The 22,721-nt window shown below is 50.1% G+C and overlaps 1 protein-coding gene across 1 annotated transcript in view; it reads left to right on the top strand.

Annotated features, from left to right (window-relative positions):
- Positions 1-22,721, top strand: part of LOC119979710 (cubilin-like) — a 162,284-nt gene that overhangs the window by 67,021 nt on the left and 72,542 nt on the right. The window contains exons 9-13 of the mRNA XM_038822270.1: positions 2,758-2,908; positions 7,485-7,693; positions 10,293-10,307; positions 16,180-16,330; positions 21,634-21,842. Coding sequence (XP_038678198.1) covers positions 2,758-2,908; positions 7,485-7,693; positions 10,293-10,307; positions 16,180-16,330; positions 21,634-21,842 — 735 coding nt within the window. The remainder of the gene's footprint in view (positions 1-2,757; positions 2,909-7,484; positions 7,694-10,292; positions 10,308-16,179; positions 16,331-21,633; positions 21,843-22,721) is intronic.

Genomic DNA, 22,721 nt, shown 5'->3' with positions numbered 1-22,721 from the left:
TGAAGACCTGAGACCACTTCACCGGCCTGTTCAATCCCCGTACCTTCCATGTTATGAACCTTCCCAGAGGCTTGTGCCTCCACTCCCCTCTACTGTTCGCCATCCGCTCCTTCGAATTCTGCGTCCTTTAATCTTGCCCTGAACCGGGCCCATCAAAGATGGCCTCCTATTCTGCCCATTACCCTACTCATTTTTAAAAATAAATTTAGAGTACCCAATTATTATTTTTTTTCCAATTAAGGGGCAATTTAGCATGGCCAATCCATCTAACCTACACATCTTTGGGGTGTGGGGGTGAAACCCACGCCAACAAAGGGAGAATGTGCAAACTCCACTCAGTGACCCAGTGCCAGGATTCAAACCTGGGTCCTCAGCGCTGTAGTCCCAGTGTTAACCACTGCACCCTACTATGACCCCACTCATTCTCCAGCACTGCCACGTCATCGCCCCTTCCACCACTCCTCCCCCAAACCCTTCATCCTCTCCCTTCCCCCACCCCACTTGGCCTAACCTCCATGGTCACCTCCCCCAATCACTTCCGTTCAGCATGATCTGCCAGCGTGGCAACTCCTGCTCAAAGGTCCCTCCTATCTACCTCTCCACCTCTCCCCTCACTTTGGACTGTGCAAATGGACCCATCCTCCCAAACACAAACAAAGACAGTTCCAAAACCACAGGTTCCCCTCTCCAAAAAAAATCCACAAATAGGAGGGGGGGGCATTTGCTCCCTTACAAACTTGTTGCCCCTTTGCAGACAATCACAATGGCAAAGCCACATTCAGCACACGCTTTAAGAGTTTTAAGCACACTGTCTCCCTTGATCTTGAGTTTTACTTTAATTCCAGTCATGGATCCAAGTGACTCTTAGCTTACTTCTTCAGAAGTGGTTATAGACCGTACGTAGAAACTACGAGTTGGTTCATGACCGCCCACCCAGTTTAATTTATCTTCCTTAACCCTGATCTACCTAACAATGCTGGAAAATTTCCTCAGACAATGTAGAGAGGCAACTCTGCTTTTTGACCATTTTCTTCCACATTTACCATGTTGTATCGCTTCAGTGGCAAGACCTGCTCAGGGTATGTCATCAAGGTGACATCTGATAGTTGTTTTATCTTCTAACTGTATATTGTCTCAGGTATGAGTGATACTGCTGTTCCCATATCCACCCAAAAGTATTGCTGATATCCTGGGCGAAATTCTCCCCTATCCGGCGGGGCAGGGTGTCCCGGCGTAACGGAGTGGCACCAACCACTCCGGCGTTGGGCCTCCCCAACGGTGCGGACTTCTCCGCACCTTTCGGGGCTAGGCCCGTGCCTGAGTGGCTCCCACTCCGCCGAATGGGGGCAAAACTGGCGCTAATGGCCTTTGGCCCCCGCCGCCCGATGTTGGGCAGGCCGAAAGGCCTTCGCCGGTCGGCTTAAGTCCGCGCATGCGCCAGAGCATCAGGGGCCGCTGACGTCACCACCGGCGCATGCGCGGTGGAGGTGGTCTCTTCCGCCTCCGCCATGGTGGAGGCCGTGGCGGTGGCGGAAGAAAAAGAGTGCCTCCACGGCACTGGCCTGCCCGCCGATCGGTGGGCCCCAATCGCGGGCTAGGCCACAGTGGGGGCACCCCGCAGGGGTCCGATCGCCCCGCGCCCCTCCCAGGACCCCGGGGGCCCGCTCATGCCGCCAATCCCGCCTGCACAGAGGTAGTTTAAACCACGTCGGTGGGACAGGCCTGACAGCGGCGGGTCTTTGGCCCATCGCGGGCCGGAGAATCGCCGCGGGGGGCACGCCGATCGGCCAGGATTCCTGGGCGGCAGATAATTCCGGCCACGGTGGGTGCGGGATTTACTCCGGCCCTGGGCTATTCCCTGACCCTGCGGGGGGTCGGAGAATTTCGTCCCCTTTCACTGAAAAGTCACCAAGCTTGATTTCTTTAAGCTGACTTGACACCTTGGGTGAAATTCTCCGTCCCCCAGCAGGGTTGGAGAATCGCCTGGGGGGCGCATAAAATCCCGCCGCCGCCGCGGCAGAGATTCTCCGCCACCCGTGAAGTGGCGGCGGCGGAATCCCGGCACTCCGATTGGAGAGGCCCCTGCGGTGATTCTCCGGCCCGGATGGGCCAAAGTCCCGCCGCTGGGAGGCCTCACCCGCCGCCGAGGTTTAAACTACCTCTGGAATGGCGGGCTTAGCGGCGCGAGCAGGCCCCCGGGGTCCTGGGGGGGCGGGGGCGATCAACCCCGGGGGGTGCCCCCACAGTGGCCTGGCCCGCGATTGGGGCCCCCTGCTCAGACTCCGGGCCAGTGCCCTGGCTGCACTATTTTCTTCCGCGTCCGCCACGGCCTCCGTCATGGCGGAAGCGGAAGAGAACCCCACATCGCGCATGCGCCGGCAGTGACGTCAGTGGCCAGCTGCCGCTGACGTCACAGCCAGCGCATGCGCGGACCGGCGAAAGCTTTTCGGCCAGCCCCGCTGCCGGGGGCGCCGGATTTTTGCACCGGAGCGGTTGGCGCCACTCCCCTACTCCGGGTCCCTCCGTCACGCCGGATAGGGGAGAATGCCGCCCCTGGTCCCTTAATGAGTCTTCAGTTTCATTACTTACCTGGTGAACTTGACCAGCTGTTTTTCTTGGAACATTTTTTTGTGCTGACGAAGGTTGGTGTGACCACCAGCCCTTTACAATGCAGCCTACCGTATCACAATTTTTGCATTTATTCTCCTTACTCCAACACTCTCCTGCTGAATTTTCTCATTTTCTCATTGTAACTAGATGGAATAACATGTGGAGGGAGGTTTGAGACTGAGAGTGGATCATTTACCAGCCCCAATTATCCGGAACCATATCCAAATAATGCCGAATGCATTTGGTACATACAAGTGGCCAAACGGGACAGAATAACTTTGAAATTGGATGGTTTTCAGTAAGTAACAATGTTTCCACTTGCTCATTGTAACTGTTAGTGACAGCCAGTGCTGAATAGACACTAAACAGTCTTAATGCCTTTAAATTCAACATGGCCCATAATTAAAGTTTTTGTTTTGTCAATGAGACAGGACAATCATAGTGATCTACAATGTAAAATTTCCAGAATGGAAAGAAGTTGATGAACGACTGCCACCTCTGGGCAAATTCTTGCAGCGATCCCTCTATTTAATTTTCTCGAGTCTGAAAAACTCCACCATGTCACTAAACCGACTTGGGGGTTCGGAGACCCTCCATCCTAGCAGGATCCCTCTCCGGGGAGGCAAAGGCCAGGACATCGTCTCTCTCTATGGGGATGGTTTAGCACAGGGCTAAAGAGCTGGCTTTTAAAGCAGATCAAGGCAGGCCAGCAGCATGGTTCAATTCCTGTAACAGCCTCCCCGAACACGCGCCGGAATGTGGCGACTAGTGGCTTTTCACAGCAACTTCATTTGAAGCCTACTTGTGACAATAAGCGATTTTCATTTCATTTCATTTCACCCCCTGGGCTCCCGGCTCTTCTGACACGCCACCTCTTGTCTCGGTACCGCCCTCACTTTTATACCTCTGACATAATGTCAGCAAACCCTTGCCAGAAATCCCTCAGCCCCAGATAACCTGTTTAGCTGACAGTGCTAAATCGCTGGCTTTGAAAGCAGACCAAGGCAAGCCAGCAGCACGTTTCAATTCCCGTAACAGCCTCCCCGAACAGGCGCCGGAATGTGGCGACTAGGGGCTTTTCACAGTAACTTCATTTGAAGCCTACTCGTGACAATAAGCGATTTTCATTTCATTTTTCATAACCCCAAAACATATGTGCATGGTTTGCAGGGCCGCCCCGCACAGCACCCACACCTATCCTCCACCTCCTCAAAGAACCTACTCTCCGGGCCACCATCATGTGCGCCCTATGGACCATCCTAAATTGTATCAGGCTGAGCCTGGCACACAACAAGGATACATTGATGCCTCAGGGCCTTCTCCCATAATCCAGCTACAACTCCCCACCTAGCTCTTCTTCCCACTATCTCTTCACCTCCCCTATGGGGGCTCCCTCCCACTCCATTAGTTCCTTGTAGATCTTGTAGATCTTTGAAACATTCCCCTCTCCTACTCCTGCTCACAACACCACCTTATCCTGTAGCCGCTAGTGCAGCAGATGTGGGAAGGTCGAAACCTACCTCCGCACAAAGTCCCTCACTTGCAGATACCAGAACCTATTCGTACTTGCCATCTCAAACTCCTCCTCCAAGCTCGGGAAGCCCTCGTCCATAAAATGATCTCTAAATCTCTTGATCCCCGCCCGTTGCCACCTCCGGAACCGCCCAACCAGCCTGCCCCCCACGAAGCGAACCGATGGGTGCCACATATCAGTGCCCACACCGACGCCCTTTCCAGTCCCATGTGCTGCCGCCACTGTCCCCATATCTTCAGGCCTGCCACTACTACCGGGCTTGTGGAGTACCTGGCCGGCGTGAACAGCAGTGGTGCTGTGAACAGTGCCCCCAAACCTGTGTCTTTACATGAGCCCCCCTCCACCTGCTCCCACACCGACCCCTCCCCCACTACCCACTTCCTGACCATTGCTATATTCGCTGCACAATAATAATTTAGGAAGAGCCACACCCCCGCTCCAGCAACACCTTCCTCACCCGTGGGGTTTTACCTGCCCAAACAAATCCCAAGATCACCACATTTACATTTTAAAAGAACGCCTTGGGGATAAAAATTGGAAGGCTTTGAAAAACAAACAAAAACCTCGAGAGGACCATTATTTTCACTGTCTGTACCGGCCCCGTCAATGACAACAGGAGTGCATCCCACCTCCGAAAGTTCCCCCTCATCTGTTCTACCAGCCAACCCAAATTCAGCTTGTGTAGCTGCTCCCATTCCTGTGCCACCTGGATAGCCAAATACCGAAAGCTTCCCCCTACCATCTTGAACAGCATCTCCCCCAATCTCTTCTCCTGCCCCCTCGCCTGAATCGCAAAGTCCTCATTCTTGCTCATATTCAATTTATAACCCGAAAACCGACCAAATTTCTCTAATATCCCCATAAATCCTCCAATTCCCCCGCAGCGGGTCTGAAATATATAGAAGTAAATCATCTGAATAAAGTGAGACCATGTGCTTCACCCCATCCCCCCGTACTATTGCCCGCTAGACCACCACTGTTCTCAGACCCATTGCCAATGTTTCCAGAGCCAGGGCAAACAACAGTGGGGAAATTGGGCACCCCAGCCTCGGCCCCCGGTGCAGCCGAAAATAATCTGAACTCAACCTGTTTTTCTGCATTCCCGCCATCGGTGCCTGATATGGAACCGGGCCCAGTCCAGAAATCCCTGCCCAAGCCCAAACTGCCCCAGGACCTCCCATAGCTATTCCCACTCCACTCAATCAAAGGCCTTCGCTGCGCCCATGGCAACCACCACCTCTACTTCTCGCTCCTCTGGAGGCATCATGATCACATTCGCCGCCAGATGCCTTCCCTTCATGAACCCCGCCTATTCCTCACCTATTACCCCAGTACACAATCCTCGAGCCCAAGATCTTAGCCAATAGTTTGGCATCTGCATTTAGCAGGAAAAGTGGTCTATATGACCTACATTGTTCCTCGTCTTTATTCTGATTTTGAATGAGGGAGATCGGCACCAGCTCCTTTGCCTCATTGAAAGCCCTTACGAGCAGAGATCCCATTACTCCCAAGAGCTTTTTATAGAATTCCACCGGGTACCCGTCCGGACTTGGGACCTTGCCTGATTGCATCGCCTTCAGACATTCTACTACTTCTACCAGCCAAATTGGGGTCCCCAGACCCTCCAACAACTCCTCATCCATCTTCGGGAACTCCAACCTCACTAGAAACCGCCTCATCCCTTTGACCCCGGCTGGGGGATCCGACTCGTACAGCTTGCTATAGAATTCCCTAAACATCCCATTGACACCCTCCGGTCCAAGACCGTATTCCCACTCCTGCCCTTCGTTTTCCCAATCTCCCTCTCCGCCTCCTCAACTAATGCGTTAGCATCCTGCTCGCCTTCTCACCATACTCGTACACCTCTCCTCTCACCCTTCTCAACTGCCACACCACCTTTCCCATAGATAATAGCCCACAATCCATCTGCAGCCTCTGTCCCTTCTTTAGCAACCCCGCCTGCGGGTATCCGCATATCTCCTGTCCGCCAGGAGGATTTTGTCCACTAGCCTTTCTATCTCTGCCCACTCCGCCTTCTCCTTATGTGTCTGAATTGAAATAAACTCTCCCCAACCACTGCCTTCAGTGCCTCCCAAACCGTACCTGCCGAAACCTCCCCCATGCCATTAATCTGCACATATCCCCGGGAGGCCTCCCTCACCCGCTCACACACCTCTTCTCCGCCAACAGTCCCACATTCAGCTTCCATTGCAGGGGCTGGGCTCCACCTTTGCTCACTTGTAGGTCCACCCAGTGCGGTGCATGGTCCGACACCCCCGCCAGCAATGTCTGATCAAACCCAAAAAGTCTATTCACCCAGCAACGCAAGGAGAATCTGGATGACATGGATCGGGCAGTGGATTCGATTAAGGCGGTGATCGACCGTGTGAAGACGAGGCTGGAGGTCCAGGGTCAGGCGATCCACAAGGTGGAGGAGGTGGTGGGGGAAGACGAGAAGCACCTGGCCTCGATGGCAGCGGAGATAGGGCTGATGCGGGATCAGCAGAGACGGCTCCAGGAGAAAGATCTGGAGAACCAGTCACGCAGGCAGAATATCAGGATTGTGGGTCTGCCCGAGGGAAATGGGGGAGCTGACGCCGGAGCATAATGGAGCCACCTCCATCGAAAGCCCCCTTCTGACTGGGACTTCCCTTCCTTCATGGACTGGACACCTCCGGACCTCACACCTGCCTGACCTACCCCCCGATTAAGCATGTACCCCACTCATATATGGGACATGGTGAGTTGCTCTTCCAATGAGCCAACATGTATACGATGGGCCAAATGGCAACCTTTTGTGCCACAATTATTTTATGATTGTAGTAGGTTGGAACTCTTAATCCGGTTTGATCAATCTTAATTTTATAGTCAGATTGATTAAATCTTGTTTGCCATTGATATGATGCAATGTGGGGAAAAGGCCGTTCTTTGGAGTTAGGTCAAAGATCAAACACTAAGTAATGGAACAGACTAAATGGGTCAAATGTCCAATACCTATTCCTCAGTTCTATTGCTCCTAAATCAGCTTGGTTGAGAAATGGAAATTCATATTTTGGCATCTTTCTTGATTACAATAAATAGCAGGGATAAATATCACAGGAATATTCAATCAGGAGATTAAATACAACAGATACTATCAATGTTAAGGAAAATTGTATTTAGTTTATGGAAAAATTGATTGGCTGAACGGCTGTTCCATGTTTCATGCTTCGTTATCTTTTCAATACACATCACACTCTTTTAATGTTGTTTGCAGATGTGTGTGTATTTGTTGCCAATTGTAATTGTAAAAGGTGATTATTACAAATACATTTTCATTTTACTATCATTCTCTTCCAAGGCTGGAAGTATCATTGTGGTGCTCAAACGATTATGTTGCAATATATGATGGAGCTTCAACAAATTCTCCTCTCATTGCAATAATATGTACTGGATCAAACCACACATTTACATCATCGTCCAACACTATGACCATTTGTTTCAAATCTGATCACCTTAAAACGAGTGCTGGCTTTACTGCATATTACTACTCTCAGCCGTTGTTCCAAAGTAAGTGTGTAAAATTTTCTGTCTTGTTCAATATAGTTTAAATTAGCACAAATGTGTTGTTAGTTTCAAGGAGCCACTAGGCATCAACTAAGGCATAGATCAATTGTATTTCAGCTTAATTGAATCCAATTCATTAGTTTAGTTTCATCAAAGAACATTAGAGGAGCAAGTAAACAGGTTGTGGGCATATTTTCCAAATCTTCCTGGTTGAAATATCTGGGAATTTCTTGCTTCACAGGACAAATTCACCTGTGCCTGGGTCCATCCTCGATCTGAGGCCCCTGGTAGGTGTAGCCCTGGCAGCAGCAGTGCATCCCCAGTGCTGCTGCTGAATTCAGAAAGCTGCAAGCCTCTGATTTGATGGCAGCTCGCAGCAGGCAGGACCTCTGCACCCTGTCTCCTTCATCCTGGCGGACGGCCAGTTCCTGGCCTGTTCAATTCCTGAATGATGCAAGATGAGGTGGACCTTCTCGGAAAGAGGTGACACAGGTGGCTCACTGCCTAGATAGCTGCCGATTGAGACCCCTGTCGCCTAAACACGATTCCACTCACTGTGTTATGTGGAAACTTGCTGAAACTTCTCATGTCCTCAGGAACCATGTGTGAAGAAATTGATGTCAGCTGGAGGAGCCTGAGCTCCAGAATTCAGAGCTTGAGCAGAAGCTTGAATCACTACAGTGCATATACATAGCTGAGAGTTACAAGGCTAGCACAGCTGGAATTAGAAAATGAAGTGTTTAAAAGTGGAGACAACAGCACTGTAACAGTCTGTGGCATCCAGGATCCCATCCTGTGTTAAGGAGGGCAACTCACCCCCAGGAGCTGTTAGCCAAACAGATGGACACAGTAACTCAGAGCCACAGCAATACCATCAGCATCGATGGCCACTGCTGAGGCTGCAAGATGAGGTGGGCCTTCTCAGAAAGAGGTGATGCTGGTGGCTCACTGCCTATACAAGGCTAGCAAGGGCTGAATTAGTAAAAGAACAGGTTTTGAAAGTGGAGGCAACTGCACCTGAACAGTCTGTGACATTCAGGATCCCACCCTGTCTGATCCCACACTCAAAATTGCTCTGTGGCTGGAAGAAGAGGGTCATGGTAGGTGGTGGTTATTTATAACTGCAGTTCTCTTCCTTTTGGGGCTTTAAAGGGCTGAGTATTGGCTCTTTTGTTTTTCGAGGTACGGCAATGATTTAAGCTTAAGTGTAGTCGTCATGATTGAGAAGTTTGCAGATGATGCAGAAATTGGTCATATAGTTGCTCGTGTGGGAAAAGGCTGTAGACTGCAAAAATGTATCAACAGATTCATCGGGTGCGCTGAAAAGTAGCAAAAGGAATTAAGTTTGGAGAAGGTGAGGTTCTTGATTTGGGTGGAATTAATCAAAAATTTGTATTTCATGTATGTGAATTCACAGAGTGTGCCACAGATTGACATGTGGAAATATAATATTGATTATAACAGACTTTGTTCAAAGCAGGGCAAGACTGAGTGTTAAATATTCCTTTTTTCAATGTATTTTATTCCAAAAGTATAAATAGTTACAAAAACATAAATAAATCAGGAAACATTCTCCACAGTTCACAGTTTGTGCAGGTTTTTTCCCCTGTTCACCCCTCTACTCTTCCCCTCCCTCCTCCCCCCACACTCCCGCGCACACTCCACGACAACATTTCCTCAAATGTGGTCATGGACAGTCCCCACCATATCTCAAAGCCCTCCGCTGATCATCTCAATTCAAACTTGATCTTTTCCATCTGGAGAAAGTCGTACAGGTCGCCCAGCCAGGCAGCCCCCACTGATGGCGATGTTGACTGCTATTCCAACAGAAACCTTCACTGGGCAACAAGAGAAGTGAAGGTCACAGCATTGGCCTTCCTCCCCTCCATCAGCTCCAGCATTTCCGACAACCCAAAAATCACCACTATAGGGTCCGGCCCAGTCCCTACCCCGACAATCTTTGATAGTGTCCAAAACATCCCCTCCCAGAGGTGACGCTGGTGGCTCACTGCCTATACAAGGCTAGCAAGGGCTGAATTAGTAAAAGAACAGGTTTTGAAAGTGGAGGCAACTGCACCTGAACAGTCTGTGACATTCAGGATCCCACCCTGTCAGCTGGGCTGTGGTTTGTGTTGAGGAGGGCGACTCACCCCCAGGAGCTGTTAGCCAAACAGATGGACACATTAACTCAGAGCTACAGCAGTATCACCGGCATTGATGGCCACTGCTGAGGTTGCACCTGGAAAAAGAGGATGCAGTGCAAGGGCAGTGCCCCCATGACCAGGCAGTGGGGTCTGGGGTCATCGGGGCTGGGTTGAGTTTTATGGGGAAAATCAGGGAGAAATAAGCGTGGGTCGGTGATGCCGTTGTCACGGGATGAACACTGTCACCAGTGGGCCCCCCCATGGGCCTTTAAGAAAGCACTAATAGGAGACCCCACCTTGCTTAACCTGTGGGTATTCTGTCAGGATTTACCTACTGTTCTCCCCACACAGAAGCGAGACCCCAGTCCAGAAAGTCAGGAAAAGGCCTTTAACTGACCGCACGATTCTGATGAAAGGTCACAATCTGAAGCACTTTCACTGTTTTTCTCTCTCCACAGTTACCACTGGGCTTGGTGAGTATTTACAGAATTTTCAGTTTTAATGCTGTTTCCAACTAAGGTGTAAGATTCTTGAGGAGGTAACAAGGAAATAAGTGAATCATGTTTTTTACATGGATTTTAACAAGGTCCCACAAAGCAGACTGGTCAGGACTGTGACAGTCCTTGACTGTAACACATCCAAGTAGCTTGGATCCAGGATTGGCTCAGTGGCTGGAAGCAGAGTGTCATGGGAGATGATGTTTTTTTTTATAACTGCAGTGCTCTTCCCTTTGGGGGTCTTAAGGGCTTAGTGTTGGCTTCTTTGTTTCTCTAGGTATGGCAGTGATATAGGCTTAAGTGTAGTTGGCATGATTGTGATGTTTGCAGATGATACAGATGGGCAGCACGGTAGCATTGTGGATAGCACAATTGCTTCATGGCTCCAGGGTCCCTGGTTCGATTCCCGCTTGTGTCACTGTCTGTGCGGATCTGCACATCCTCCCCGTGTGTGCGTGGGTTTCCTCCGGGTGCTCCGGTTTCCTCCCACAGTCCAAAGATGTGCAGCTTAGGTGGATTGGCCATGGTAAATTGCCCTTAGTTTCCAATATTGCCCTTAGTGTTGGGTGGGGTTACTGGGTATGGAGGTGTTGACCTTGGGTAGGGTGCTCTTTCCAAAAGCCGGTGCAGACTCGATGGGCCGAATGGTCTCCTTCTGCACTGTAAATTCTATGATAAATTCTATGATAATCTATGAAATTGGTCATGTAGTTGCTCGTGTGGGAAAAGGCTGTAGACTTCAGTTTCAATGTGTTTCCAACAATGTTTAATATTTTTGAGGCGGTAAGAAGGGAATGAGTGAATCATGTTGTTTACATGGATTTTAACAAGGCTTTTGACAAGGCCCCACATGGCAGACTGGTCAGGCCTGTAACAGTCCTTGACTGTAACAGATCCAAGGGACCTGGATCCAAAATTGCTCTGTGGCTGGAAGAAGAGGGTCATGGTTGGTGGTGGTTATTTATAACTGCAGTTCTCTTCCTTTTGGGGCTTTAAAGGGCTGAGTATTGGCTCTTTTGTTTTTCGAGGTACGGCAATGATTTAAGCTTAAGTGTAGTCGTCATGATTGAGAAGTTTGCAGATGATGCAGAAATTGGTCATATAGTTGCTCGTGTGGGAAAAGGCTGTAGACTGCAAAAATGTATCAACAGATTCATCGGGTGCGCTGAAAAGTAGCAAAAGGAATTAAGTTTGGAGAAGGTGAGGTTCTTGATTTGGGTGGAATTAATCAAAAATTTGTATTTCATGTATGTGAATTCACAGAGTGTGCCACAGATTGACATGTGGAAATATAATATTGATTATAACAGACTTTGTTCAAAGCAGGGCAAGACTGAGTGTTAAATATTCTTTTTTTCAATGTATTTTATTCCAAAAGTATAAATAGTTACAAAAACATAAATAAATCAGGAAACATTCTCCACAGTTCACAGTTTGTGCAGGTTTTTTCCCCTGTTCACCCCTCTACTCTTCCCCTCCCTCCTCCCCCCACACTCCCGCGCACACTCCACGACAACATTTCCTCAAATGTGGTCATGGACAGTCCCCACCATATCTCAAAGCCCTCCGCTGATCATCTCAATTCAAACTTGATCTTTTCCATCTGGAGAAAGTCGTACAGGTCGCCCAGCCAGGCAGCCCCCACTGATGGCGATGTCGACCGCTATTCCAACAGAATCCTTCACTGGGCAACAAGAGAAGTGAAGGTCACAGCATTGGCCTTCCTCCCCTCCATCAGCTCCAGCATTTCTGACAACCCAAAAATCACCACTATAGGGTCCGGCCCAGTCCCTACCCCGACAATCTTTGATAGTGTCCAAAACATCCCCTCCCAGTATCTCTCCAACTTCACACAGCTCCAGAACAAATGCACCTAAACCCTCTTATCCTCATTCGAGTCATATGCACCCTATGCACAACCTTGAACAGAATCAAACTCATCCTCGAACATGGGGTTGAATTCACCCTACGCATTGCCTCACTCTACACTCCCCATCCTATCTCCCCTCCCAGTTCCATTTCCCATTTCTCCTTAATGCTCTCCCTTGATCCCCCAGCCTCCCATATATATCCCCAAACCAACCCTCCCCTTCCATGTCTGGGCGCAGCAACTCCTCCAAGAGGGTATCATCTGGAAGCTTGAAAACCCTCTCCATTCCTTCCGTGTAAAGTCCCTCACTTGCATATACCTGAACTCGCTTCCCTTCGGCAACTCCACCCTCTCTCACAGCTCTTCCAAACTTGTAAACCTCCCCTCCAGGTATAGAGCCATCGCCTTTGCCAAGCCCTTCTCTCTCTATCTCCTGTTCATGCCATCCATCTCTCCTGGCTTAAACCCATGATTCCAACACAACGGTGTTAGCACCGACCTCCCCTCCATTCTAAAGTTCCACCTCAACTGGTTCCACACCCTAATCGTGGACTCGACACCGGGCTCACAATGTACCTCCTTGGTGCCAGTGGAAGTGCCGTTGTCACCATGGTCCTCAGGCTGGAACCCCTCCATCTAATCTCCCTCCTTCCCACAAGGCCTCACCTTCTCGGCATTCACTGCCCAGGAATAGTGCAACAACTTTGGTAACACTGAACCCACTTTCTGCCTCTGTCTCTGTAACAGGCCCTCTTCACTCGAGGTACCTTCCCCGCTCATATAAACTCCAAAATCGCTGCATCCAGTTTCCAGAAAAAGGCCTTCGGAATGAAGTTTGGAAGGGTTTGGAATATAAACAAGAATCTTAACAGAACATTCATTTTCACCACCTGGACCCTCCCCGCCAATGTCAGGTGTAGCATATCCCATCTCCTAAAATCCTTCTTAACCATCTCCACCGACCTTGTCAAGTTCCATTTGTGCATCGTCGCCCACTCCCCTGTCACCTGAGCCCCCAAATACCTAAACCTGTCCCTGGCACCCTAAATGGCAATCTCAAGATTGGTTCCCCAATCAGCCGCATTCATTAGAAACACCTCACTATTTCCAACATTCAGCTTATAGCCCGAGATGGCCTCAGACCTCTCCAGTATGTCCATAATTCTCCCCAAACTCTCCAATCAGTCCTACAGGAACAACAGCAGGTTATCTGTGTAGAGGGACACCGGTGTTCCCTACTCCCCCTGCCACTCAACTAACCCTTTAATGGCTGTCGGCAAGGGTTCTACCGCCAGCGCGAATAACAGCGGTGACAATGGACACCCATGCCTCGTTACCCTGTGCAACCCGAAGTTCCGTGAACTCAGTTGGTTTGTCTGTATGCTCGTCACTAGGGCCACATGCAACAGATGCACCCACGCCACAAACAATAGGCCGAAAATGAACCTGCCCAGGAGCTCGACAGGTACCTCCACTCCACCCGGTCGAAAGTCTACCCGACGTCCACAGAGACCACTGCCCGTCCCTTTGACGGGATCATAATCACATTTAATAACCGCCTTACGTTACTGGAAGACTGCCTGCCCTTTACAAAACCCGTTTGATCCTCTATTCCCGCTACTACCACTCCGGGAAGGCATCCTTCACTTCCCCGCCACTACCTTGGCCAACACTTTCACATCTATTCCAATGGGTCCTTCCCCTTCTTTGGGATTAACGTGATTGACACCTGGGTCAGTGTCTCTTCTCCAGTGCCGAACTCCCCGGATAACTGTCCGGCCCTCGGGCTTTTTGCGACTCCATCACCTCTCTCATCCCGAGCGCCTCCTCTCCTCATCCAGCCTTTGGAACTCCAGTTCATCCAAAAACCACACCATATCCCCTTCACCCGGTTCGGCCCAACAGAGCGTCTCATAATAGTCCCTGAATACCTCTTTAATCTTCTGTGGCTCTGACACTACCTCCACCTTTCCTGTCTGCACACTCAGAATTTGCCTGGAGGCAGCCTGCCTCCGTAGCTGATGGGCTAGCATACGGCTAGCCTTTTCTCCATATTCATACTGCACCCCCTTGCCCTCCATAGCTGCCCCACTGAGACCTCTTCACCGGCCTGTTCAATCCCCGTACATTCCATGTTACGAACCTTGCAAGAGGCTTGTGCCTCCACTCCTGTCCGGCATCCCCCCCTTCCAGTTCCGCTTCCTTTAATTTTGCCCTGAACTGGGCCCATCCAAGATGGCCCCCTTCTCTGTCCATGACCCCACTCATTCTCCAACGCTGCCACATCACACCACCCTTCAACCATCCCTCCCCCAACCCTTCATCCTCTCCATCACCCCCATCCCCATTTGGCCTAACCCCCACAGCCACCTCCCCACCTCACTTCCATTCACTAGCATTACCTGGCAGCATGGCTGCTCCTGCCTGACGGCTCCTCCTGTCTACCCCTTCGCTCACTTTCTCCCCTTGGTCTGTGCAAATGGCTCCCCGTGGACCCCGCCCTCCCCCACGCAAACAAAGACTGTTTCAAAACCACGGATCACCCCCTCCAAATTAAGAGTCCACAAATCAGAGGGGGGGGGGGGGGGGGGGGGGAGGAGGGGGTGGGTGGGGGGACATTTTCCCCCTGACAAACTTGTTGCCCTTTTGCAGACAATCACAATGGAAAACCACATTCATCTGAAGATATACTTGAGAACTATTTTGCTAATTATTTGGTCTCCTGAGAGACCAGCGAATAGATCTTCTAAAAGTGGTGGAAGATAATGGTCAGCACATAGTGCTGGTTGATTTTGGTTTTAAAATCCCCACACATTTTATTGAACTATGCCTCTTTAACAGAGGAATGAATTTTGTCCCCCAGTCACTGGTGGTAACAGGGTCCATGATTCTTATCTCAATTAACCTCTCAAGTTTTTCTTCCACTTTTGGCCAGATGGCAGATGGTACAGTGCACGCTTTAAGAGATTTAGGCAACCTGTCTGCCTTGACCTTGAGTTTTACTTCAATTCCAGTCATGAATCCAAGTGACTCTTTGAATACCTGAGGTTACTTCTTCAGAAGTGGTTATTGATCGTTCGTACAATCAACAAATTGGTTCACGACGGCCCAGTTTAGCTTTTTCTTCCTTAACTATAGAATTATAGAATTTTCAGTGCAGAAGGAGGCCATTCGACCCGTCGAGTCTGCACCGGCCCTTGGAAAGAGCACCCACTTAAGCCACACCCCCGCCTTATCCCCTTAAACTAGTAATCCAACCTAATCGAAGGGCAATTTAGCATGGCCAATCCACCTAACCTGCACATCTTTGGGCTGCGTGAGGAAACCAGAGCACCCGGAGGAAATTCGCACAGACACAGGAAGAACGTGCAGACTCCGCACAAACAGTGACCCAAACCGGGAATCGAACCTGGGACCCCGGAGCTGTGAAGCAACTGTGCTAAACACTGTGCAACTGCGCTGCCATGATCTCCCAAACAATGCTAGAAAGTCTCCTTGGACAACGTGGAGAGGCAACTCCATTTATTGACCATTTAGTTCTACATTCACCATGTTGTCCATGTTGTATCCCTCCAGTGGCAAGACATGCTCAGTGTATGTCCTCAAGGTGACATCTGATGGTTGAAAAGGTAGATGTTTTAGCTTCTAACTGTATATTGTCTCAGGTATGAGTGATACTGCTGGTCCCATATCCACCCAAAAGTATTGCTGATCTCCTTTCACTGAAAAGACACCAAGCTTGAATTCTTTAAGCTGACTTGACATCTTGTCCCTTAATGAGTCTTCAGTTCCATCACTTAACTGGTGAACTTGACCAGCAGACTTAGCTGTGTTTTTCTTGGTACATTTCTTTTGATGAACCACCAGGTGTGACCACCAGGCCTTTACAATGTGGTCTACTTTACCACAATTTTTGCATTTATTCTCCTTTTTCCAACACTATCCTGCTGAATTTTCTCATTTTCTCATTGTAACTAGATGGAATAACATGTGGAGGGAGGCTTGAGACTGAGAGTGGATCCTTTACCAGCCCCAATTATCCAGAACCATATCCAAATAATGCCGAATGCATTTGGTACATACAAGTGAAAAAACGGCACACAATTACTTTGAATTTGGATGGTTTTCAGTAAGTAACAATGTTTCCACTTGCTCATTGTAACTGCCAGAGACAGCTAGTGCTGAATAGATACTAAACAGTCTGAATACCTTTAGATTCAACCTGGCCCATAGTTAATGTTTTTGTTTTGTCAATGAGAAAGCACAATCATAGTGATCGACAATGTAAAATTTCCAGAATGGAAATACACTGACCCATGCGATGTATCAGACCATCTGTCCATCTGTATTACAGAATCAGAGAATATTACAACATATATGGGATCCTTTCCGGCCCATTGTGGCTGTAGTGGGTCTTTGACAGAGCTGTCCAATTAGACTAATTCCTTTTCTCTTTTCTCACATTCTTTATACATATATTTATACATTATATTCCTTTATAAAGTTTTGTAAATGTTCTCTTCATTCAAAGGCTATGTCTGCTTCCCCAGTATTGGATAAAATGCACCAATCAGAAACCATCAACTTGCACAGAGTAAAAATTGGGCCAAATGTTTCAGCTGGAACCTAAACAGCTGTTAACCTGCTAATGTATTTGGCTCAAAGATTGGAGAATTAATCAGGATTTGAGTTATCCAAATAATGAAAGATGCTGATGTCTGACCAGCCATCGGTCTTCCAGCTGGAGATGATCAGTTAGGCAGCCAGTGATACCTACAGCTCATGAACCAATTGTTAAAAAAGTTAATCGCTAATATTTAATCCTGTTCAGTCAACCAATAAACACTCAGGGCTGGATTCTCCATTTCTGAGACTAACTGTTGACGTAGTGGAGGATGTGTGGCGCTTTACGACAGAAAATCGGTGCAACACCTGCACCGATTCAGCTACTCTTAATGGGCGAGCACCGTCGCCACGTGGAACACAATCAATTCCAGGAAAAACAGTACTGCATTCGTCAGGTCCGTGATGAGCCCTCATGAGGCACTTCAACGGTCATTGCCCCCACACACACCGTCCGAGCCAACAAGAAGGCTGGAAGGAGAGCAGCGCCATGGTTCAGGGACGCTGAGCTGAAAACCCTGCTGAACACCGTGGAGGAGAGAAGGATGACCCTATACCCTGGCCCGGGAGGATGACCGCCAGGCTCCTTGATTCGCCGTCCCTGGGTGTAGGTGGCAGAGGCAGTCAGCGCTGTGGACAATGTCACTCAGACTGGTATGCAGTGCCGCAAGATACTCCACGACCTCCTCAGGGTGGCTAGGGTCATGCGCCTGGTACTAACCGCCCCCCCCCCCCCCCCCCTCCCCAACCCCCCTGGAGCACCCTGGAGCCCGGGTTGGAAGATGACACTGACTTTCTGTCACAGCTGTCCCCTACACCCTCCACCATCCCAGAGACTATCACCTCGGTTGGACACATTAGTGAAGAAGCTCTTGTGTCTGGTGTGCACCATACAGCTGATCCAGTACAGCAGGTTGTGGTAGGAGCACCCAAGGGGCTGGATGGTCGGAGGGCAGGCCGGCCCCAGGAACCAGCTGATGTCTCAACTGGTCCTGGGTTTCTGGAACAGCCAGCCCCAGGCACAGTCCAAGTACAGCCAGAGAGCCAGGGGCTACAAGAGGGGATAACGGCGAGAATTCGGCACCTGCAAGTGCAGGTGGCGGAGTCTAGCCACGTGCACGAGCAGGGTGTGGTGCCGGCCATGCATGCCACCCAGGCCAACACCACATGGGCGATGTCCGTGGTGGAGGCATTGGGGGCAATGTTTTCGGCTATGGATTAGCGTGTCCAAAGCTTGGGGCATTCTGTGCAGCCGGTGGCCGAGGCCCAGGACAGGGCTGTCCTATCAGGCACAATGTGCCAGAGCACCTGGACATTGCAGCGGCGCTCCTCAGCATGGCCCAGTCACAGCAGACCATGGCTGGGAATGTAGGCTGCATTGCCCATGCACTGGCCGGCGTTGCAGACCCGAGGTGAGGTGGCCCAGTCCCAGAGGGAGGTGGCCCAGTCCCAGAGGGAGGTGACCCAGTCCCAGAGGGAGGCGGCCCAGTCCCAAAGGGAGGCGGCCCAGTCACTGGCTGATGTGGTACAGACCCACAGGGTGTTGGCAGAGTCACAATGTGATGTGGTGCAGTCCCAGACGGAGATGTTCCACTCCCTGTGCTCCATGGCTACGAGCATGCAGACCCTGGTCGAGACCAGAGTGGGCCTCTAGGACCCGCAGTGGCGGGGTGGAGGACGGGACCTCAGGGGATGGCTCCAGTCACACCCCCGTCCCATGGATTAGCCTGGGGCCCATTGGGCACCCCGAGGGAGGAGGCGGTGATGGGGCCTGTTGAAGTGACTTCCGCAGAGGAGGTACCGGAACACCACAGCACTTTGAACTCCTGTGAAATCCTGGACAGGTCCCATCTTGGCGACTGGAAGGATCAGGTCGTGTAGAAGTTATGGGCAACCGTCACTTTGACAGTCACTGGGAGCGGGTGTCCTCCCTCATACCCCTGCAGTGCCAAGTGTACGATCATATGGCAGATATGTCACACTGTCTCTCTGTTCAACTGGAGTCTCTGGTGGCATGCCCGGTCCGGAAGGACCTCTTATAACAGGCACTGCCAATACACATGAGGCCTGATGTGCCTCCTTGGCATCTCCTTCTCCTCGGCTTGTTGGGCGGCTGGCCCTTCAGCCTGTGCGACTGCCACCTGCCCATCTGCAGCCCATTCCTCTGCAGCCCGTTCCGCTGCTGCAGCTTCCCCATCCTCTTCGAGCGGCTCCCGCTCACGCAACTGGAGGCCATCTCGCAGAGCTGCGACCATCACCAGGGTGGCTGCCATTGCTGGTTGAACTCCAAACACCATAGTCTGCAGGGGTGAAGGCCAACATGTTAGCATGGTGCACATACACCCATGCTCAACTAGATTCCATGGGCTACACGGTGGGCCCTGTTGGCAGCGTGGGCGCCATCCCCGCATCTCCCTCTCCCACCCCCTCACCCCTGCCCCTTCGGTGTCCGGCACCGTGGGGTCCCTGGTCCTAGCGCCCATCTCTGCTGCCAGATAAATCATTGACTGTCACTGCCCTCACGGGGCTTCCATGTGTGTGGGGCCTGGGTGGTCCGTAGGTGGGTCGCGGCCGGTTGGGTGGGGTGTTTGGGACCGGGGTGGGGCGCGCTGTGGCGGGGCGATGGGGTGCGGGAGTGGGCTCACCCATACCGCCGGTGTCACTGTGTAGAACCAGGGAACGACGTGGGTGTGCAGCTTCCCCTTCGTGGTGGCCGTTGTAATGACGGTTGGTGCCTGGGCACCTCCCCAGTCGTGTGGAGGGGGCACCCTTGCTGCTCAGCCTGTTCCCCCCCTACCCTGGCCCTGGCACTGGGCCCCCCCACCCCAGCCAGCATGGCTGCTGTCCAGCCCAGCAGCCCGCAGTCATGTCACTCCGTGTCCTACGTCATCTCTCTCGCTCAGCAGCCACGGCGCCAGGTTCACGATTTTTGAGACCACAAGTGAACCATCCTGTAGGGAACTCAGTCCACCGGAGGCAGTGAATCTCGGAGGACCCGGAGAATAGGGGGTCAGGTCCGCTAATGATATGGCAATGGTACTTAATCACCGCGGGGTGAGCGACGCAATTACGCCATTTTCGGGGTGCCGAAGCAGCCCGATTTGGCGTCAAACTAGCACCTACCTCAATTTTGGTGTCGGAGGTCATTCTCCACCCAATCGCGTTTTGCGATTTTGCTGTCGGCAGAGGAAGAATTCCGCCCAATATTCTGCCCCAGTTAAACATCTTTGTGATTCTGTTCAATCCAAAGGCACATTTACTGAGGATCCCGTGTACTGGTTGGTCCATTGGTATTTTGCCATACGTGCAGTGTTGCTAGAAAGTTGCAGATTTCTCCAATTATCGATGTCTGAATTTTAAGCTCCCCTCGATGGGTTTTGAGGTCAAAGAAGGGGAGCGTGAAATTTCATGGACCAGATCCGTCAGGAATGCTGCCCAACCCAGAGGGGATTTTAGAGTGAGGTAGGTAGGGCCTCAGAGGGGACGCCTGCCCCTGCCCGTATTAAGACCCTCACATGGCCACTTGTGCCTGTTTAAGGGTGGTTTCCCACCCAGTCTCAATTTTCAGTTTAGCAGGTGCCGGGTAGCTAACGGTGCAAATTGGAAAGAATCACAGCCTCGATCTCGGGCGGTAATGGGGCGACCTCCATGAAAAACCCCCTTTTGACTGGGGCTTCCCTTCCTTCATGGACTGGACATCTCTGGACCTCTCAGCTGCCTGACCTACACCCTGATGAAGCACGTGCCCCACTCACATATCCCATCATCCTGCGATCCCAAAGCATCCCCTGCCCTTCCCTCCCTGGGGGTTCTGCCACTTTACTCACACTGAATCAGATTGGCTGACAGCTCCCCAAGGCAGGACGTCCAAGTGCTGCCAGTCAACATTCATTGAGGAGTGAAATGTTATCAGGTCTATTGGAATTGGTGGGATGAATTCCCCTCCAACTCATCTGCTGTGTAATCAGAGTGTAATGGTCAATCAAGTTAAACTCAGCAGTAACAAAAGTCCAGCTGCACAGATTATACAAAAATAGCAAACATGAACAGAAAATATTTTAAAAGGCTAATGGAATGCTCACCTTTATATCATATGGAATGGAATATAAGTGATTAGAGGTCACTTGGCAGCTATATAAAGTCCTGGTTGGACCACACCTGAACCATGACAAACTGTTCAAGGCAGCAGATCTGAAGGATTTATTTGGTTCTTAAGCAAGTGCAGCATAGATTTACCACAATCATACCAGGAATCCAACGTTTAAGCTCACGTCAAAGTCTTCAAATGAGAATTGTTAATTTTCTGAAGTGAAAGATTGCCAGGGTTCGAGGAAAAGGCAGAGCAGTGGGACATGGTGAGTTGCTCTTCCAATGAGCCAATATGTACACGATGGGCCAAATGGCCACCCCTTCTGTGCCATAACTATTTTACGATGGTATTAGTTTGGAACTCAGGATCGTGTTAGATCAATCTTAATTTAAACTCAGATTGATAAAATCTTGTCGGCCATTGATTTGAAGCGATGTGAGGAAAAGGCAAGTCTTTGGAGTTAGGTCAAAGATCAAACACTAAATAATGGAACAGACTCAAGGAGTCAAATGTCCAATACCTAATCATTAGTTCCAATTGATTGATTACCGAATGGCTGCTCCATGGTTGATACTTTGTTATCTATTCAATACATATCCTATTCTTTTAATGTTGTTTGTAGATGTGTGTGTATATGTTGCCCAGTTTATGAAGTAAATTGTTAATTATAAAAGATAAGTACTATAGTAAATTTCAATTTACTATCTTTGTCTCCCCAGGCTGGAAGTATCATTGCGGTGCACAAACGATTATGTTGCAATATATGATGGAGCTTCAACAAATTCTCCTCTGATTTCAACAATATGTACCGGATCAAACCACACATTTACATCATCGTCCAACACTATGACCATTTGTTTCAAATCTGATCACCTGAAAACAAGTGTTGGCTTTACTGCATATTACTACTCTCAGCCGTTGTTCCAAAGTAAGTGTGTAAAATTTTCTGTCTTAGAACATAGAACATAGAACAGTACAGCACAGAACTGGCCCTTCGGCCCTCAATGTTGTGCCGAGCCATGATCACCCTACTCAAACCCACATATCCACCCTATACCCGTAACCCAACAATCCCCCCCTTAACCTTACATTTTTATTAGGACACTACGGGCAATTTAGCATGGCCAATCCACCTAACCCTTGTTCAATATAGTTTAAATTAGCACAAATGTGTTGTTAGTTTCAAGGAGCCACTAGGCACCAACTAAGGCATAGATCAATTGTATTTCAGCTTAATTGAATCCAATTCATTAGTTTAGTTTCATCAAAGAACATTAGAGGAGCAAGTAAACAGGTTGTGGGCATATTTTCCAAATCTTCCTGGTTGAAATATCTGGGAATTTCTTGCTTCACAGGACAAATTCACCTGTGCCTGGGTCCATCCTCGATCTGAGGCCCCTGGTAGGTGTTGCCCTGGCAGCAGCAGTGCATCCCCAGTGCTGCTGCTGAATTCAGAAAGCTGCAAGCCTCTGATTTGATGGCAGCTCGCAGCAGGCAGGACCTCTGCACCCTGTCTCCTTCATCCTGGCGGACGGCCAGTTCCTGGCCTGTTCAATTCCTGAATGATGCAAGATGAGGTGGACCTTCTCGGAAAGAGGTGACACAGGTGGCTCACTGCCTAGACAGCTGCCGATTGAGACCCCTGTCGCCTAAACACGATTCCACTCACTGTGTTATGTGGAAACTTGCTGAAACTTCTCATGTCCTCAGGAACCATGTGTGAAGAAATTGATGTCAGCTGGAGGAGCCTGAGCTCCAGAATTCAGAGCTTGAGCAGAAGCTGGAATCACTACAGTGTACATACATA

Source organism: Scyliorhinus canicula, chromosome 16 (assembly GCF_902713615.1).
Source record: "Scyliorhinus canicula chromosome 16, sScyCan1.1, whole genome shotgun sequence".
NCBI classification, from domain to species: domain Eukaryota; kingdom Metazoa; phylum Chordata; class Chondrichthyes; order Carcharhiniformes; family Scyliorhinidae; genus Scyliorhinus; species Scyliorhinus canicula.
Note: the sequence above shows the minus strand (reverse complement) of the source record. Positions and strands in the feature narration are given on the sequence as shown.